General features: G+C 46.6%; 1 protein-coding gene across 1 annotated transcript in view; it reads left to right on the forward strand.

Annotated features, from left to right (window-relative positions):
- Nucleotides 1-16,301, forward strand: part of PPM1H (protein phosphatase, Mg2+/Mn2+ dependent 1H) — a 320,445-nt gene that overhangs the window by 254,259 nt on the left and 49,885 nt on the right. The window contains exons 7-8 of the mRNA XM_055395097.2: nt 8,881-8,944; nt 14,778-14,885. Coding sequence (XP_055251072.1) covers nt 8,881-8,944; nt 14,778-14,885 — 172 coding nt within the window. The remainder of the gene's footprint in view (nt 1-8,880; nt 8,945-14,777; nt 14,886-16,301) is intronic.

The raw sequence follows: 16,301 nt of genomic DNA on the forward strand, positions 1-16,301 counted from the left end.
ACTGTATGGTGAAGCCATAGACCTTTCTGGATAAAGTCGCACAGGTGCTGTCCCTCCTGCTTTGGTATCTTTATGCACAGTAAGTCGCTTTAGTCATGTCTGACTCCTTGTGACCCCGTGGACTGCAGCCCTCCAGGCTCCTCTCTCCATGGGATTCTCCAGGCAAGAATACTGGAGTGGGTTGCCATGCCCTTCTCCAGGGGATCTTCCTGACCCAGGGCTCAAACCTGTGTCTGCTGTGTCTGCTGCATTGGCTGGTGGGTTCTTCAGCACTAGCGCCACCTGCCCCCTGGGTGTCATTAGCAGCAGTAGAAACAGTATGAGTTGGGGTGTCTTGGGGGCTCAGCTGGAAGCAGTTTCCTGTGGGGATGTGCTACGGGAATCAGTTCTCTGTGCTGTACATCCACGGTGGTGACGGAGGCTCCTACAACCATAACAGCTACAACTTAGAGTTAAATAGCACCTTATCCTTCTTCACAAAGGACTTTCCAGACATATTTGCATTATTTGTTTGTTTTTTCTTGGAATCTAATTGCTTTAAATGTCGTATTGGTTTCTGCTGTACAACACAGGGAATCGGGTATGTGTATACATATAACCCCTCCCTCATGAGCCTCCCTCCCACCCCACCGCCCCATCCCACCGCCCCATCCCATCCATCTAGAGCATTTCAGAGCAGAGAGCTGAGCTCCCTGCGCTATACAGCAGCTGTCCACTAGCTATCTATTTTAGTGTATATATGTCAGTGCTCGTGCTCATGTTCAGTCGCTCAGTCATGTCCAACTCTTTGCCATCCCATGGGATTTTCCTGGCAAGACTACGGAATTGGGCTGCCATTTCCTCCTCCAGCTGATCTTCCTGACACAGGGATCAAACCTATGTCTCCTGCGTTGGCAGGTGGAGTCTTTACCACTGAGCCACTGGGGAAGCCCGGATATGTCAATGCTATTCTTTCAATTCGTCCTGCCCTCCCCTTCAGGCATACTTGCGTTTAATCCTTGCAAACTTCCGTGAAGAAAGGCAGCTGAGGAAGCACACGCGCTGAGATTGCGGGGCTTCCCCTCGTTCACACTGCAAGTCCACGTGAGGACTCCGCGGGGACTTCAGAACCTCTGACTCCACGCCCACAGCGGGCTCTGCCAAGCGAGCAGAATCCAGGAAGAGAGAGTCCCGGGGGAGGAGAGGCGTCCAAGGCCATGTCCGGAGGTTAGCGAGTGGAAGAATGTGACTCACTGATGTGTGTCACTGGAGCCGCAGAGTGCATGGTGGAGACGAGGCCATCCCCAAAGGAAGGGGACCCGCAGCAACCCTCAGAGAGGGCCACATGCTTCTTCAGGGGCCTTGAAGTCCCAGGAAGGAAATGAAGACTGAGGGCAACACGTGGTTTTTCTTTCCCTCTTTCCAGTTAAAAGTCATGACTTAGGAGAGAAGGGAGCTCGTGGGAAGTGATGTGTGTGGATGGTGCCAAAGCATGAACTTCAGGTCCCTGGCCTGTGGGTTACGAAGTCAGAGTGGGGGCTGTGGCTGGGAATGGAGGAATCCAGCAAAGATAAGCAAGAACTTTTCCGCAGTGAGGGACTTGCCTTCACCAGTAGATTTAGCCTGAGTGAATAAGGAAGGAGAAAATTGTCTAGGTAACACCATATACCTTGGAGCACTGTAACAAACGCTACTGCTCCGGAGATGGCGCCTAGGAATTATCAGGAGAAAAGTGACAAGCAAGAGGATCATAAATGCCATTTTTAAAATAACTTTCTGTCTACTGATGTATATTGGTGATAAAAGGGGACATGGGTTCGATCCCTGCTCCAGAAAGATCCCACATGCCACAGGGCAACTAAGCCCATGTTCCACAACTCCTGAGCCCATGTGCTGCAACTCCTGAAGCCCACATGCTCTAGAGCCCATGTCCTGCAACAAGAGCCACCGCAATGAGAAACCCACGCACCACAACTAGAGAGTAGCCCCCACTTGCCACAACTAGAGAAAGCCCACGCACAGCAACAATGAGCCAGCACAGCAAAAAAATAAAGAAAAGTTAAATAAAAAGGGAACCTAACATTTCCAACCTTGATAGTATATTAAAAAGCAGAGACATTACTTTGCCAACCAAGGTCCGTCTAGTCAAGGCAATGGTTTTTCCCGTGGTCATGTATGGATGTGAGAGTTGGACTGTGAAGAAGGCTGACCGCCGAAGAATCGATGCTTTTGAACTGTGGTGTTGGAGAAGACTCTTGAGAGTCCCTTGGACTACAAGGAGATCCAACCAGTCCATTCTAAAGGAGATCAATCCTGGGTGTTCATTGGAAGGACTGATGCTAAAGCTGAAACTCCGATACTTTGGCCACCTCATGTGACGAGTTGACTCACTGGAAAAGACTCTGATGCTGGGAAAGGTTGGGGGCGGGAGGAGAAGGGGACGACGGAGAATGAGATGGCTGGATGGCATCACCAACTCTGTGGACATGAGTTTGAGTGAACTCCGGGAGTTGGTGATGGACAGGGAGGCCTGGCGTGCTGTGATTCATGGGGTCGCGGAGAGTCGGACACGACTGAGCAACTGAACTGAACTGAACATTTTAATGTAATGGGGTAAACGAAAATCCAAGGCATCACTGATAGAACTCAGCCCTGGAGTTCAGCCCCAGAAGAGCTTACTGTTCAGGAAAGTTAACTGGGGAAGCCAAGTCTGTCGCTTATCTTTGGAGGGAAGCTCGTGTGCTAAGGAGGGGGTAGCAGCCTTCATGCATGTAGTCACCCGTGTCGCTAGTATCTACTTTACATCCACAATTGTGCCTTCACTGTTGTCGAGATGAGGATATTACAGTGAATAAAACAAAGCCCCTGGTGTCATGAAGCCCATGTTCTAGAGGGGGAGGCAGAATATAGACAAGCAAGTTAATAAATAAGGTGGTTTCATATTGTGCTGTGTAAGCCAGGAAGCGGCACATCAGGGACAGGGAGGGGGGGGCTGGAGTGGGGGGTGGGGGTGTGGGCATCACACTTATAGATGAGTGACTGGACAAGGCACTCTGAGGGCTGCACAGGAGCTGGCTCTGGGAGGATCTGGAGGAAGAATGGCCCAGGAAGGGGAAAGAACGAGGCCCCTTGCTATTAACGAAACAGCAAGTAAGCTAGTGTTCCAAGCACCTGGCAGAGTATAGAAATGTCAGAGCAGTGTCAGAGATCAGACCACCGAGGGCCTGCCTCACAGCCAAGTTGCGTTTTAAAATAATAGAAAGCCACGGGAGAATTTTAAGCTGAGGCATGATGACTGTGGATAAAAAGAGAAATGGTTGTGGAAGACTGGCTTACAGGCTTCTTAGCCAGTCTGAAAATACAAGCAAAGGTTTTTCTGCTAAAAATTACAGAACGGGTGTAGAGACACGAGATGTTCATGCAGGAGGAGTCCTAGAACAGCTACTCATCAGAAGGGTGAAAAGGCATGAATGTGGCTGCCCGGGGGAATCTTTCGAGTTCAAATGTTCAGAGACTGTGATCTCTGGAGTTGCCATGTTCAGAGCACGTGTCTAAAATACTGACTCCAAGGGGCAGCACACAGCTAGGTGAGACCAGAGCAGGAAAGGATGTACGTGTGAGTGAGCGTGGGCTGGAGCCAGCACCAGTGAGACCCAGAAAGCCACAGAAAACAAGACTGGCTGCTCTTGCTCTGTGAATACATAAAGAACAAGAAAATACATGAGGACAGAGGAAAGCCACTGCCAGGAATAAGTAGTATTCATCGATTTGCTCACTGCATGAAACATCTGTTGGGCACTCATTATACACTGAGCAGTCTTTTAGGTGCCAGAAACAAAAATCTCCATCCTCATAGAACTTAAGTGGGGAAGGGAAGTGCAAGGGGAGCAGTAGGAAAAATAAGATAAAGAAGCAAAATACTTAAAATGTTAGGAGGCAGGAGATCCCTGGAGAAAAAGAAAGAGAAGGGGAATGGGAAGTTTGGGGGTGGGGAGTGATTTTTAAAGAAGGTCGTTTCATTACTTGGCTTTTATTTCAAGTTTGATGGGAAAGCCATCAGAGGGTTTGAGTAGGGTAATGACGTTATCTGACATTTCAAAATAATTACTCTGGTTGCTCTGAGAATAGAGGTAAAGGACAAAACTGAACAGTTTTCAAGTTTTTCACCTTCACCGCCATCCCTGCAGCCATGGCATCATCGTCTCTTGCCCAGATTATCGCAGGGAGATCCAACAAGGCAACTGCAGTGCTGCAGGGAGAAGATGGTGTGATGTGAATAAACAAATTACTCAACTCCTGCTGTGTTTCCTTCTTACTAGAGGATCAGAGGGGTTTCCCAGATGGCACTAGTGGAGAACCCGCTTGTCAGTGTTAGGAGATGTCAGAGATGTGGGTTGGATCCCTGGATTGGGACGATCCCTTGGAGGAGGGCATGGTAATGCACTCCAGTATTCTTGCCTGGAGAATCCCGTGGACAGAGGAGCCTGACCCAGGGGTTGGATTTTGTTTGTTTTTACTCAGAGTTTCAATACATGACCCTAAGCCACACAGACATGTGTACACAGACACATAACACCGATATAAGCCACAGTAATTTTTTAAAAGGTCAAGGTCTAGGGGCTTCTCTGGTGGTCCAGTGGTTAAGACTTAGTGCCTCCACTGGAGCGCTCTGGGGGCATAGGTTTGATCCCTGGTCGGGGAACTAAAATCCTGCATACTGAGTGACGTGGCCAAAAAAAAAACGAGAGCATGGTCTAAATCAAAGAAGTAATCATTTCATTCCTTTGTGGACTACATCTCAAGTGTTTTCAGTTCTGATTGCCATTTTTTTAGGACGATGGCAGGAATATGACAAACTGAAAGGCTCTCAGAGGGCCCCTCCTACAGTTGCTGCTGCTGCTAAGTCACTTCAGTCGTGTCCGACTCTGTGTGACCCCATAGACAGAAGCCCACCAGGCTCCCCCGTCCCAGGGATTCTCCAGGCAAGAACACTGGAGTGGGTTGCCATTTCCTTCTCCAATGTGTGAAAGTGAAAAGGGAAAGTGAAGTCGCTCAGTCATGTCTGACTCGTAGCGACCCCATGGACTGCAGCCTACCAGGCTCCTCCATCCATGGGATTTTCTAGGCAAGAGTACTGGAGTGGCTTGCCATTGCCTTCTCCTACAGTATTCAGTTTTTAGTCCTGTGACTCTTTGCAACCCCATGAACTGTAGCCCACCAGGCTCCTTTGTCCATCAGATTTTTTCAGGCAGGAATACTGTAGTCGGTTGTCATTTCCTCCTCCAAGGGATCTTCCAGACCCAGGGATTGAACCCATGTCTCTTGCGTCTCCTGCATTGGTAGGTGGATTCTTTACCACTGCACCACCTGGGAAGCCCTGGATTCAGTGCTCAGTTAATAAATGTTGGTTGAATGGATGGTGGCTTGAGTGGTCACAAATGGTGCCTCAGGTCCTGGGAAGGACAGTTGATGATACCAGGAAAAAGGAAACTTTGAGATAGCTCTCTTCAAATATTTGCAGACCTCTTAAGTAGAAGAGAGATTAGATTCCTTTCATGTTTTTCCAGAAGACAGACCAACACACCAATGGGTGACTGGGTCAATTTAGGAAAAATTTCCCAGGGCTGTTATCCGGTGGCACTACAGAGTTGGTCCTGTAAAGCTCCTCAGACAAAGACTGTCCACAGCGGCCCACTTGATGACAGAGGCCAGCAGGACCAGCATGAGGCATACAGCAGGAGAGATTCCTGCATTTGGGGTATGGCCAACAAAGTGGCCTTCTAGTCTGTACCATGGGCCTCCCTGGTGGCTCAGATGGTAAAGAATCTGCCTGAAATGCGGGAGACTTGGGTTCAGTCCCTAGATTGGGAAGACCCCCTGGAGAAGGGAGTGACAATGCACTCTAATATTCTTGCCTGGAGAATTCCATGGACAGAGGAGCCTGGAGGGCTGCAGGCCATGGGGTCACAAACAGTTGGACACGACTGACACACACACATAAAAGAGATTCCTAATGAGAACCTACTGCATAGCACAGGAAACTACTCAAAGCTTGCTGATAACCTAAATGGGAAGGAAATTTAAAAAAGAGGGGATATATGAATACGTATAACTGATTAACTTTGCTGTACAGCAGAAACTAACACAATATTGTAAAGCAACTATACTCAATTTTTAAATTTAAAATTGTTTTCTAAAAAATTAAAAGGAACAGAAAAAAAAAGACAAAGAAGCAGAGGCTAAACCATAAGATTAGAACTTGGGTGTACTTGCTCCTGTGGGTAAGAACCCCAGGACGAGTGTTTGCCTTTCAGAGCGGTGCTAAAACAGACTTCACTCTCCTGGGATTCTCTGCCCTGCGAGAATTCCATTACCTGGGCTTGTGATGCAGTCAAAGGACAGTTTTGTTGCAGCCTTTTCAAGCTTGTTAAGAGCGTTCTCAGCCTGTCTCCACTGAGCTCTAAGTAACCTCCAGTCATTGATTCTAGAACTGCCGCCCCCTGCCTTCTCTGTAATTCCAGACTCCTGCGCTTGGATCGCCAGGCCCCAGCCCCTCCCTGAGGACAGCCCCCACTGCATCCTCTCTGTCTGAACGTGTCTTTTTACTTTCCATGTTGTCCCCAAGCCCAGCTTGTGCCCACTTCACAGCCTTTCTCAAGTCATTACCTCCCTTTCCCTCAAGCCATATTGTCATTTGCTCAACTGATTTTGAATGTTAGCTAATGACCTCGGATTCCAATAGTGGTTCTCCACCATGACTGCACATTGGCATCACCTGGGAAGCTTGTTAAAAAAATTCTGGTGCCTAGGTCTGATCCGCAGAGGTTCAAGCTTCATTGCTCTGACCTGAGCATCAGGCTTTTCAAAGTCCTCTCAGGAGATTCCCTCTGCAGCCAAGATGGAGAACCATGGGTCTACAAACTCATTGGATCCCCAAGCTGACTGTAGTCTAATAACAGCTATATTTGTTCCCCAAGGGACTCGTACACCACAGTGTCTTAAATCATTTGTGTGAGTGTATAAATATCAAAGTAGCTATTTCCACTTTGTGTTAATTTGGTAGATTTGGGGGAAGGAAATAGTATGGTTCCCTTTTTGAAAACTCAATTCATGGCATACCTCTGGGCTCACTTGACTGCAGAAGCAGCAGCCAGCTTTTATCAAGCTGTCAGCATGTGCCAGGCACTGTGCCGAATACTTCCTAAGCTCATCACATTAATCAGCCCATTTTAATCCTTACTGCAGGTTCACAAGTAAAGCCCCACTTTTTGGCTTCCCTGATTAATGAGGAAACTAAGGTTCAGAGACAGGCTTATCCACTTGCCCAGGGCTGTACAGAAAGCAGTGCTAAACTCAAGCCCAGGCACATCTGGTGCCAGAACTTCACTGTTTCTCTACCCCCATGGGAAAGAACTTAACCAAATAACTTACAGATAAGCAAGATGTGCCGGCTTTAGCTTTGGGGTTGAGCCTTATTTCAGTTGAGTTGCATTCTTTTATATATCAAGCACCTCCATAAATTTGATGTCAGATTCACTCTCAAGCTGCCTAGATATATCAAGAGGTATGTCACAAATTATTCAGCTTCCCAGGTGACTCAGCAGTAAAGAATCTGCCTGCAATGCAGGAGCCACAAGAGACACAGATTCGATTCCTAGGTCAGGAAGATTCCCCGGAAGGAGGGCATGGCCCCTCACTCCAGTGTTCTTGCCTGGAGAATCCCATGGACAGAGGGACCTGGCGGGCTACAGTCTATAGGGTCGCAAAGAGTTGGACACGACTGAGGTGACTTAACACACACACGCGTGTCACAAATTAATATTTTTCATGCACTCAGGAGACATTAGTTTAGAAAAGCATCTTGCTTCTAGCTTCTAACCTAGCAGAAAATACCCCATCTTTTACACAGTCTTCCTAATACTTCTCTGAGGAAGTGAATAGGCAACACTCTCCCCATTTTGCAGAAAGGGGAACTGTATGCCAAGTATTAATTATCTACTAAATATTAGTGACAGCTATTACTTATTGAGTACTTACTAAGTATCAGACTCTGTGCTAGGCTGTTTACGTCCTGTGTGGTTATTGTCATTTTGCAGACAAGAAACCAGAGATCCAAAAAAATGGAGCTACTTGCCCAGGGTTATACAGCTCGTAACTGGATACCTGTTTGCTTGTTTGTTTTTTAAGTTCCTTGTGAGCAAAACTGTTAAAGCATGGCCTTTGTTCACTCCCTCGCCATGGCCTGGCAGCCTCTGCTGCGTGAGTGGTGGCATCTGAACAACCATGTCTGGCGTAAACCACTGAAGCATAAACAGGATTTTCTTTCTGTGTGTCCAATGAACATCTAATAGCCATCGTGAAACAAAGGATTTTTTGCCAACCTTGAATATCACACTGAGGTCAAACGGGCTCTAAATATTCCTTCTCCAGCCATCCCAGTGCCAGGCTGCTTCAGCATAAACCACCCCTGAAGGTGAGAGCTGGCTCTTGGAGCAGTTTCACCACCCCTCCCCCACGCCTCCATCTCTGAGCACTGCTGCCTCTCGCGGTTTCAGATTAATAACAACCCGGCCACCAGGGCTGGGGTCACTCAGTACTGCAGGGACACTAAATGCTGAGGACAGAAGCCTGTCGCCCCTTCTCGCTGGTTGTGAGTAGGCCAGCTCATTTTCTCTCTCTTCAGGCATATAAAGACTTGGTATTTTTCTGGTTCATTAAAATATGTACACACACGCACACAATTCTGTAGGGAGACTGACTCTTTGTACAGAAAGAGATCGGCAGTGTGGTGAGCAGACGGCGGCTCAGGGAAAATAAACTACCTGGCATCCTGTGTCAGGGCAGTGGGTCACTAATTGAGTGCAAACCTGTTTTGTTTTAATGTTGTTTATCCTCCTACAGGGCATACAAAACCATTGAGGATGATGACTTGAAGTTTCCCCTTATATATGGAGAAGGCAAGAAGGTAGGCACGTGCCCTCCCTGGACTGAGAGAACCACGCTCTCTCTCACCGGAGCCCATGGCAATCTGCGTGTTCCACTTGGCAGCTCATGGTTTTGTAGTCTTGACAGCTTGAAAGAATATCACCTCCACCTTCCTTCAGGTCTCCTGTCTTAAGGGTCCAGGGAGTGGCAGGGCTGGGGAATGGAAGTGGTGAGCACAGGGGACTAAAGTCAGTTTTGGGAACATGACATGCCCCTTCTCGATCTATTTGCATAAGTCTTTGCAGTGTTAAACACGACCACTTTCACATACGTCATCTCACTGTGTATTGACAACAAGCCACGAGGCAGGCAGAGCTGGCTGTCTTACATCCATTTGGGAGATGAGGCAGCAGGGACTGCAAGGTTAAAACCACTCAGGCAGTCACGTGACTGGCCAGGGGTGGTACGAGCCGTGGAGCTCTGGCCCTCCACTTTCTTCTCGTGCCCTTGCGTTCCACCATGGATGCTCAGACTGTACACGCCAGCTTCTCCACTTGCCCCATGAGAAGGGGATCCAGAGTTTCACCTCAATAAACTATAGGATCACACGGATCAGATCCCAGGCTGAGATAGCAAAGATCACTCATCACCAGCTCCCAGGGCCCCTGTCAGACTCTAAGATTGTTGGGCCAAAGGAAGGCTGTTGATCTTAAAGTGGTCTCTGAGCAGAGACTGGAGAGGGGTGCAGGAGTGGAGATGAGAAAGCTTTGAAGTCATTTCCCAGGAAGAACAAACACCTTCTGAATCATTGTATTCTTCCTCGGAACATGAATACATTTCAACTAAGCGCCGAGAGTTCCAATTAGAAGTGAAAAATGTGGTCACGTTAAAAAGAATATTCAACTGAAATTTTTTTCAGCATGCGATAGCTTTTATCAGAACAAGTGACTCATAAGAAAACTGAAGGATGCCTTTGTGGACAGAGTTTGAGTGAGTGTGTGTGTGTGTGTGTGTGTGTGTGGTATGAAAGAGAGCACACAGGAGTAAGTTTTGGGTTCAGTGTAGCCCAGCAGTAATTTTGCTCGAAGGAGAGAGGAATTTCACAGAGGGAAATGAAACATGAATATCTGATCAATAAATGCATCATTTTTCAAACCAACTTTCCCCTTTCCTGGAGATGGACACTTTCTGCCTTGCCATCCTGGTTGAGAGTCAGGACAGGGAAGGGCTCTGTTTCCGGTAGGATTTCGTGTGTCTGTGGACACCATCAGTGAGCATCACTCAGCCCAGTGATCTGCACCTACAGTTTCTGGTCTTCATGGTGCTGAGATTCTCAGTGTTACCCTGCTGCTCCCCAGTGAGTTCCAGTAAGCCCAGGACCACATCCAGTTGCCTTCGTATCCTTAGTACCCGTCTAGCCTGGTACTTGACTCATGGCGTCAATGCATAAGTATTTAATAAGCTATTCAGTTATGTTCAGTATACTCTCCTTGAAAGAAAGTGAAAGTGTTATTCACTCAGTCCTGTTCGACTCTTTGCAATCCCATGGACTGTAGCCCGCCAGGCTCCTCTGTCTATGAAATTTTCCAGGCAAGAATACTGGAGTGGGTTGCCGTTCCCTTCTCCAAGGAATCTTCCTGACCCAGGAAACAAACCCAGGTCTCCTGCATTGCGGCAGATTCTTTACCATCTGAGCCACCAGGGAAGCCCCTCTACTGTCCTTTATTGTTCAGTTGCTCAGTCATATCCAACTCTTTGTGATCCCATGGACGCCAGGCTTCCCTGTTCTTCACCATCTCCTGGAGCTTGCTCAAACTCATGTCCATTGAGTGAGTGATGCCATCCAACCATCCCATCCTCTGTCATCCCTCTTTCCGCCTGCCTTCAATCTTTCCCAGCATCAGGGCTTTTTCTAGTGAGTCAGCTCTTTGAATCAGGTGGCCAAAGTATTGGAGCTTCAGCTTCATCATCAGTCCTTCCAATAATTATCAGGATTGATATATTGAATCCTAAAGGATTCAGTCAATCCTTGGTTTGATCTCCTTGCTGTCCAAGGGACTCTTAGGCGTCTTCTCCAACACTGCAGTTTAAAAGCATCAATTCTTCGGCACTCAGTCTTCTTTATGGTCCGACTCTCACATCCATATGTGACTACTGGAAAAACCGTAGCTTTGACTATATGGACCTTTGTTGACTATACTCTCCTTGGTACAATAGAAAAATGGATAAATGTGTTCTTCTGTTGATGATCAACAGTAAGATTTAGAGGAGCAAGGTTTTTCCCAGTTCAGCAAAAAGTGCAATTCACCAGGATATCATGTTCTTCCAGCATTCCAGTAAATCAGGGCTTGACAGTTCTGTGATAAGTAGCTGGTGAATTCAGTCCTTGTACCTCTTGACCTATTTAAAAGCCACTGTGGCTCCAGCTGGCTCCAGGCATACCCTGTACCAAAGTAGCATGGCCCCTCTGTCCCAGGAGTCCACGATCTCTTGAGAAGCTTTAGAATGTAACACATCAGTTCTGTCTAGATCCTTCACAGGGTTTTCTCTTATTTTTCTGCACACATCTCCCCAGAAGTTTTAGAATACTTTCACTGCTGTTAAATTTCATTTGATTTCTGCCAGTGCTTTGAAGGACCTGTGTGGGACTTGTAAACTAGCAGAAATATAAGATTTCTTTGGACTAAAATGCCCACCTGTGCTTTGTCCAACCTGAGAATGTACTGCAGCAGGGAGGAAAGTAGAAGGGGCATAAGGGACTCAGAATTTCCACACTTAGAGGTGAATGTGTCTCAGCTTGAAGGGCGCTCCCAACAGAGCAGCACCTGGCCAGAGGTCCCCAGGCTCACATCTTCTGTCTGCATTTTACCCTCTTTGAGTCTAGCCTTGTAAAAATGAGTTATGGTTTCATTTCCACTTAAATGTAAACCTGACCACCTTCTGATGTGAATCCAGCTACAAATTCACAGCCTTTTGAGGGAAAGTAGGATATGGTTTTTCCCGTGGTCATGTATGGATGTGAGAGTTGGACTGTGAAGAAAGCTGATCGCCGAAGAATCGATGCTTTTGAACTGTGGTGCTGGAGAAGACTCTTGAGAGTCCCTTGGACTGCAAGGAGATCCAACCAGTCCATTCTAAAGGAGATCAATCCTGGGTGTTCATTGGAAGGACTGATGCTAAAGCTGAAACTCCAATACTCTGGCCACCTCATGCGACGAGTTGACTCACTGGAAAAGTCTCTGATGCTGGGAAAGGTTGGGGGCGGGAGGAGAAGGGGACGACCGAGAATGAGATGGCTGGATGGCATCACCGACTCTGTGGACATGAGTTTGAGTGAACTCCGGGAGTTGGTGATGGACAGGGAGGGCCTGGCGTGCTGTGGTTCATGGGGTCGCGGAGAGTCGGACACGACTGAGCGGCTGAACTGGACTGAACTGAGGATGAGGACCATGCTAATGTGTCAGAGCATCGTGTCTTAGTTTTTCTCAGTTCACTCACTCAGTCATGTCTGACACTTTGCAACCCCGTGGACTGCAGCACGCCAGGCCTCCCTGTCCATCACCAACTCCCAGAGTTCACTCAAACTCATGTCCATTGAGTTGGTGACGCCATCCAACCATCTCATCCTCTGTCGTCCCCTTCTTCTCCTGCCTTCAATGTTTCCCAGCATCAGGGTCTTTTCCAGGGAGTCAACTCTTTCCATGAGGTGGCCAAAGTATTGGAGTTTCAACATCAGTCCTTCCAATGAACATCCAGGATTGATCTCCTCTAGAATGGACTGGTTGGATCTCCTTGCAGTCCAAGGAACTCTCAAGAGTCTTCTCCAGCACCACAGTTCAAAAGCATCAATTCTTCAGCACTCAGCTTTCTTTACAGACCCACTCTCATATCCATACATGACTCTTGGAAAAACCATAGCCTTGACTAGACGGACCTTTGTTGGCAATGTAATGTCTCAGCTTTTTAATATGCTGTCTAGATTGGTCATATCTTTTCTTCCAAGGAGCAAGCGTCTTTTAATTTCATGGCTGCAGTCACCATCTGCATTGATTTTGAAGCCTCTAAAAATAAAATCTTTCACTGTTTCCATTGTTTCCCCATTTGCCATGAAGTGATGGGACCAGATGCTATGATCTTAGTTTTCTGACTGTTGAGCTTTAAGCCAACTTTTTCAGTCTCCTCTTTCACTTTCATCAAGGGGCTTTTTAGTTCCTCTTCACTTTCTGCCATAAGGGTGGTGTCATCTGCATATCTGAGGTTATTGATATTTCTCCCAGCAATCTTGATTCCAGCTTGCGCTTCCTCCAGCCCAGCATTCCTCATGATGTACTCTGCATATAAGTTAAATAAGCAGGGTGACAATATACAGCCTTGATGTACTCCTTTCCCGATTTGGAACCAGTCTGTTGTTCCATGTCCAGTTCTAATTGTTGCTTCCTGACCTGCATACAGATTTCTGTATGTCAGGTGGTCTGGTATTTCCATCTCTTTAAGAATTTTCCACAGTTTATTGTGATCCACACAGTCAAAGGCTTTGGCATAGTCAATAAACCAGAAATAGATATTTTTCTGGAACTCACTTGCTTTTTCGATGATCCAGCAGATGTTGGCAATTTGATCCCTGGTTCCTCTGCCTTTTCTAAAACCAGCTTGAACATCTGGAAGTTCATGGTTCACATACTGTTGAGGCATCGCATTTCTAGGTTATTCTTATTACCAGAGCATCAGAGGAAGGATTCAAGTAAAGGTCTTTGAACCACACCACTACACCAGGTATAGTGTTGATGAGCCAAATGTTAGAGCCATGGGCTTCAGTCAACCCAGAATGACTTTCACTCCATTCCTCTCTGTTCACCTGAGCTGGACATCCTTCTGCACAAAAATATAGCGCCCCCCACCTCCTTCAGGGAACCGTCTTAGTAGAATGTTTACCTCTCTGAACTCACAGAATCCAGCTTGTCTGTCTTTCAGCACTCAGCCGTATTCTATATGTTGTTAATCAGACATGTACCTCTTAGTCTTTCCCTTAGCAAGTTCCTTCACAGTAGGTACAAGACCATAGACATGTGGCCCCCACAGGATGGTATCTGCACAGAGTAGGTGCTCAATAAATGTTTGGGTGAATCATATCTGTGGTCTCCCAGGAGATCATTAGGCTGACAGTATAGGCATTAGTACAATAGTATTGCTTCCTTAAAGTATTTGGACACCATGCAGAGAAGGCTACAGGTGGCATGGTCTCAGCCTTGAGGTCTCTGTGGAGTTACAGCAAAGTGACATCTTCCTTTCTACCTAGAGGGAATTGTGTGAGGATGTTAGCAGGCAGGTTATAGTCTAATGGTACATTTCCTCCAGCCATAAAGTAAAATATATGAGTTGTGGAAGGGCAGGATCTGCTCTGACATTTTTATATCTTTTATCACAGAACTAGAGACATAGCTGGTATTCAGTAAATACTTGAAGAATGGGTGTATAGCAGATGGATGGATGGATGGATGGATGGATGGATGGGTGGACAGATGAACCAGTGGGGGATGTATGGATGACGGATCTTGTTGGATTTGGTTTGAATTGATTTTAGTAGCTGTAGACATCATGGATGTATTGTATTGAGTTTATTGGACATCATTCCCTCCAGTCTTTGCGAAGAGACAGCAGCAGCCCATTCAAATGCAGGTAAATGGTAGAAAAGCCACTCCTCAAGTATGTGAGTAAACTTGGTGGGCTTTTCCTCAAAAACTACCCACAGAACTTAAGGCAGTGGGGATTGGAAAATGACTGCTTCTCTCATAGCCCGTGGCACCTACACTGTGGTGGGGATGCTTTCTCTGTTTGTGGGAGTGTTTCTGATGACCCTCTGCTTATACTCCTAGGCCCGTGTAATGGCAACTATTGGAGTGACCAGGGGACTTGGGGACCATGACCTGAAGGTGCATGACTCCAACATCTACATAAAACCATTCCTGTCTTCAGCTCCAGAGGTACCACATGAGGTTTTTATTTCTCTTTTGTACAAGAACATGTTTTGTACATTATCCAGCCCATGACTCTCACCCCATATCTAGGCAGTAGCCAACTCGTGTCACATGCACTCCGCATCATCTCTCATGTCGGTTTCTTTTCTCCACTCCATTTTCACTTCAGCTGTCCTGGTTCCTTCTTCAGCGCCTCCTGCCCAGATGGCTGCATGGCCTAGTGGCATTCCTTGCCTCCTCAATCCAGCCCACGTACTGCCATCAGAGCAGTTTTCCTAAACAACTACTCTGACCCCTGTTTGCTCAGAAACCTTCAACAACACCCCAAGGCTCAGAGAATAAAGCCCACACTCCTTCACTTGGCATTGTTATAATTTATTATAACAAATTATAAGGACTTGTTATAATTTGGTCCAACTTAAAAAAAAATCTGATTTGGTCCCCTACACTAGCCAGAATGAACTTATTTTTGGTTTATGATCTTTGGTTTTCCAAATTTGCTCAAACTATTCTTTCCGCCTAGAATGCCCTTCCCCATCGTCTCCAAACATCCAAACTCTTTTTTTATCTCTAGGATTTAATGTAAATACTTCTCCTGCTTTCCCCTCCCCCAACAGGAAGTCACGCCTCCCCCTCCTCCGGGTACCTGGAGAGTGTTTTCACTTTCTGCTTATAGCATGGTGATTTACATACATATTTTATCCCTCTTAGATTCTAATTGCCTGGAAAGCTAGTATCATTCAGTTGATGTTTAAAAGTTAACTGAAAAACAAGTTGTCATATCTTTGGTTTAAAAAATCATTTTTCTTATAATACAGGAAACAACATCAAGTTCTATTTCAAAGTATATCATTTAGAAAAGATACTGTTTCTAAGTGACAGAAAACTAAGTAATAGTAGTTTATGGGTATATTTTCTCACATAACAAGAAGGCTGGAATTTGGTGGCTGTTCATGTTGGTGCAGCCTCTCCAGTGTGCCAGGGGTGACATCTCTGCTGCTTTTTTCCCTTCGTGGTTGCAAGATGGTAACGCAGGTTCAAGTGTGACATTTTCATAAGAGGCAGGAAGAAGGGGAGCAGCCATCTGTCTCAGGAGGCATGCACTTGCATCTCGTTGGCCCAAACTGTGGCACCTGACCTCCCCTGGCTACAGAGTAGTCTGGGAGAGAGGAAGGTTCGCAGTTTCTATAGTGGAGCAGAGCCAGGGAGGGGCGAGTTGGGACCCAGCAGTGTTTGCATACTGTGTAATTAACTATTAAAACAGTGCCTCTGGAAAAGCTCAGAATGTTTAGACATAGCTCCATCTGCATGTTCTTCCCAAGGGTGGGTGCTGTGTTTGCAGTGAAGGCTCTTTTTGTTGAGGGAAACAGAAACCCACTCATGCTGACTCAAAAGGAGGTGCTTATTTTCTTACTATCGGAA

This window comes from Moschus berezovskii, chromosome 6 (genome assembly GCF_049115385.1).
Source record: "Moschus berezovskii isolate FMDL1 chromosome 6, NW_MosBer_1.0, whole genome shotgun sequence".
In the NCBI taxonomy this organism is placed as follows: domain Eukaryota; kingdom Metazoa; phylum Chordata; class Mammalia; order Artiodactyla; family Moschidae; genus Moschus; species Moschus berezovskii.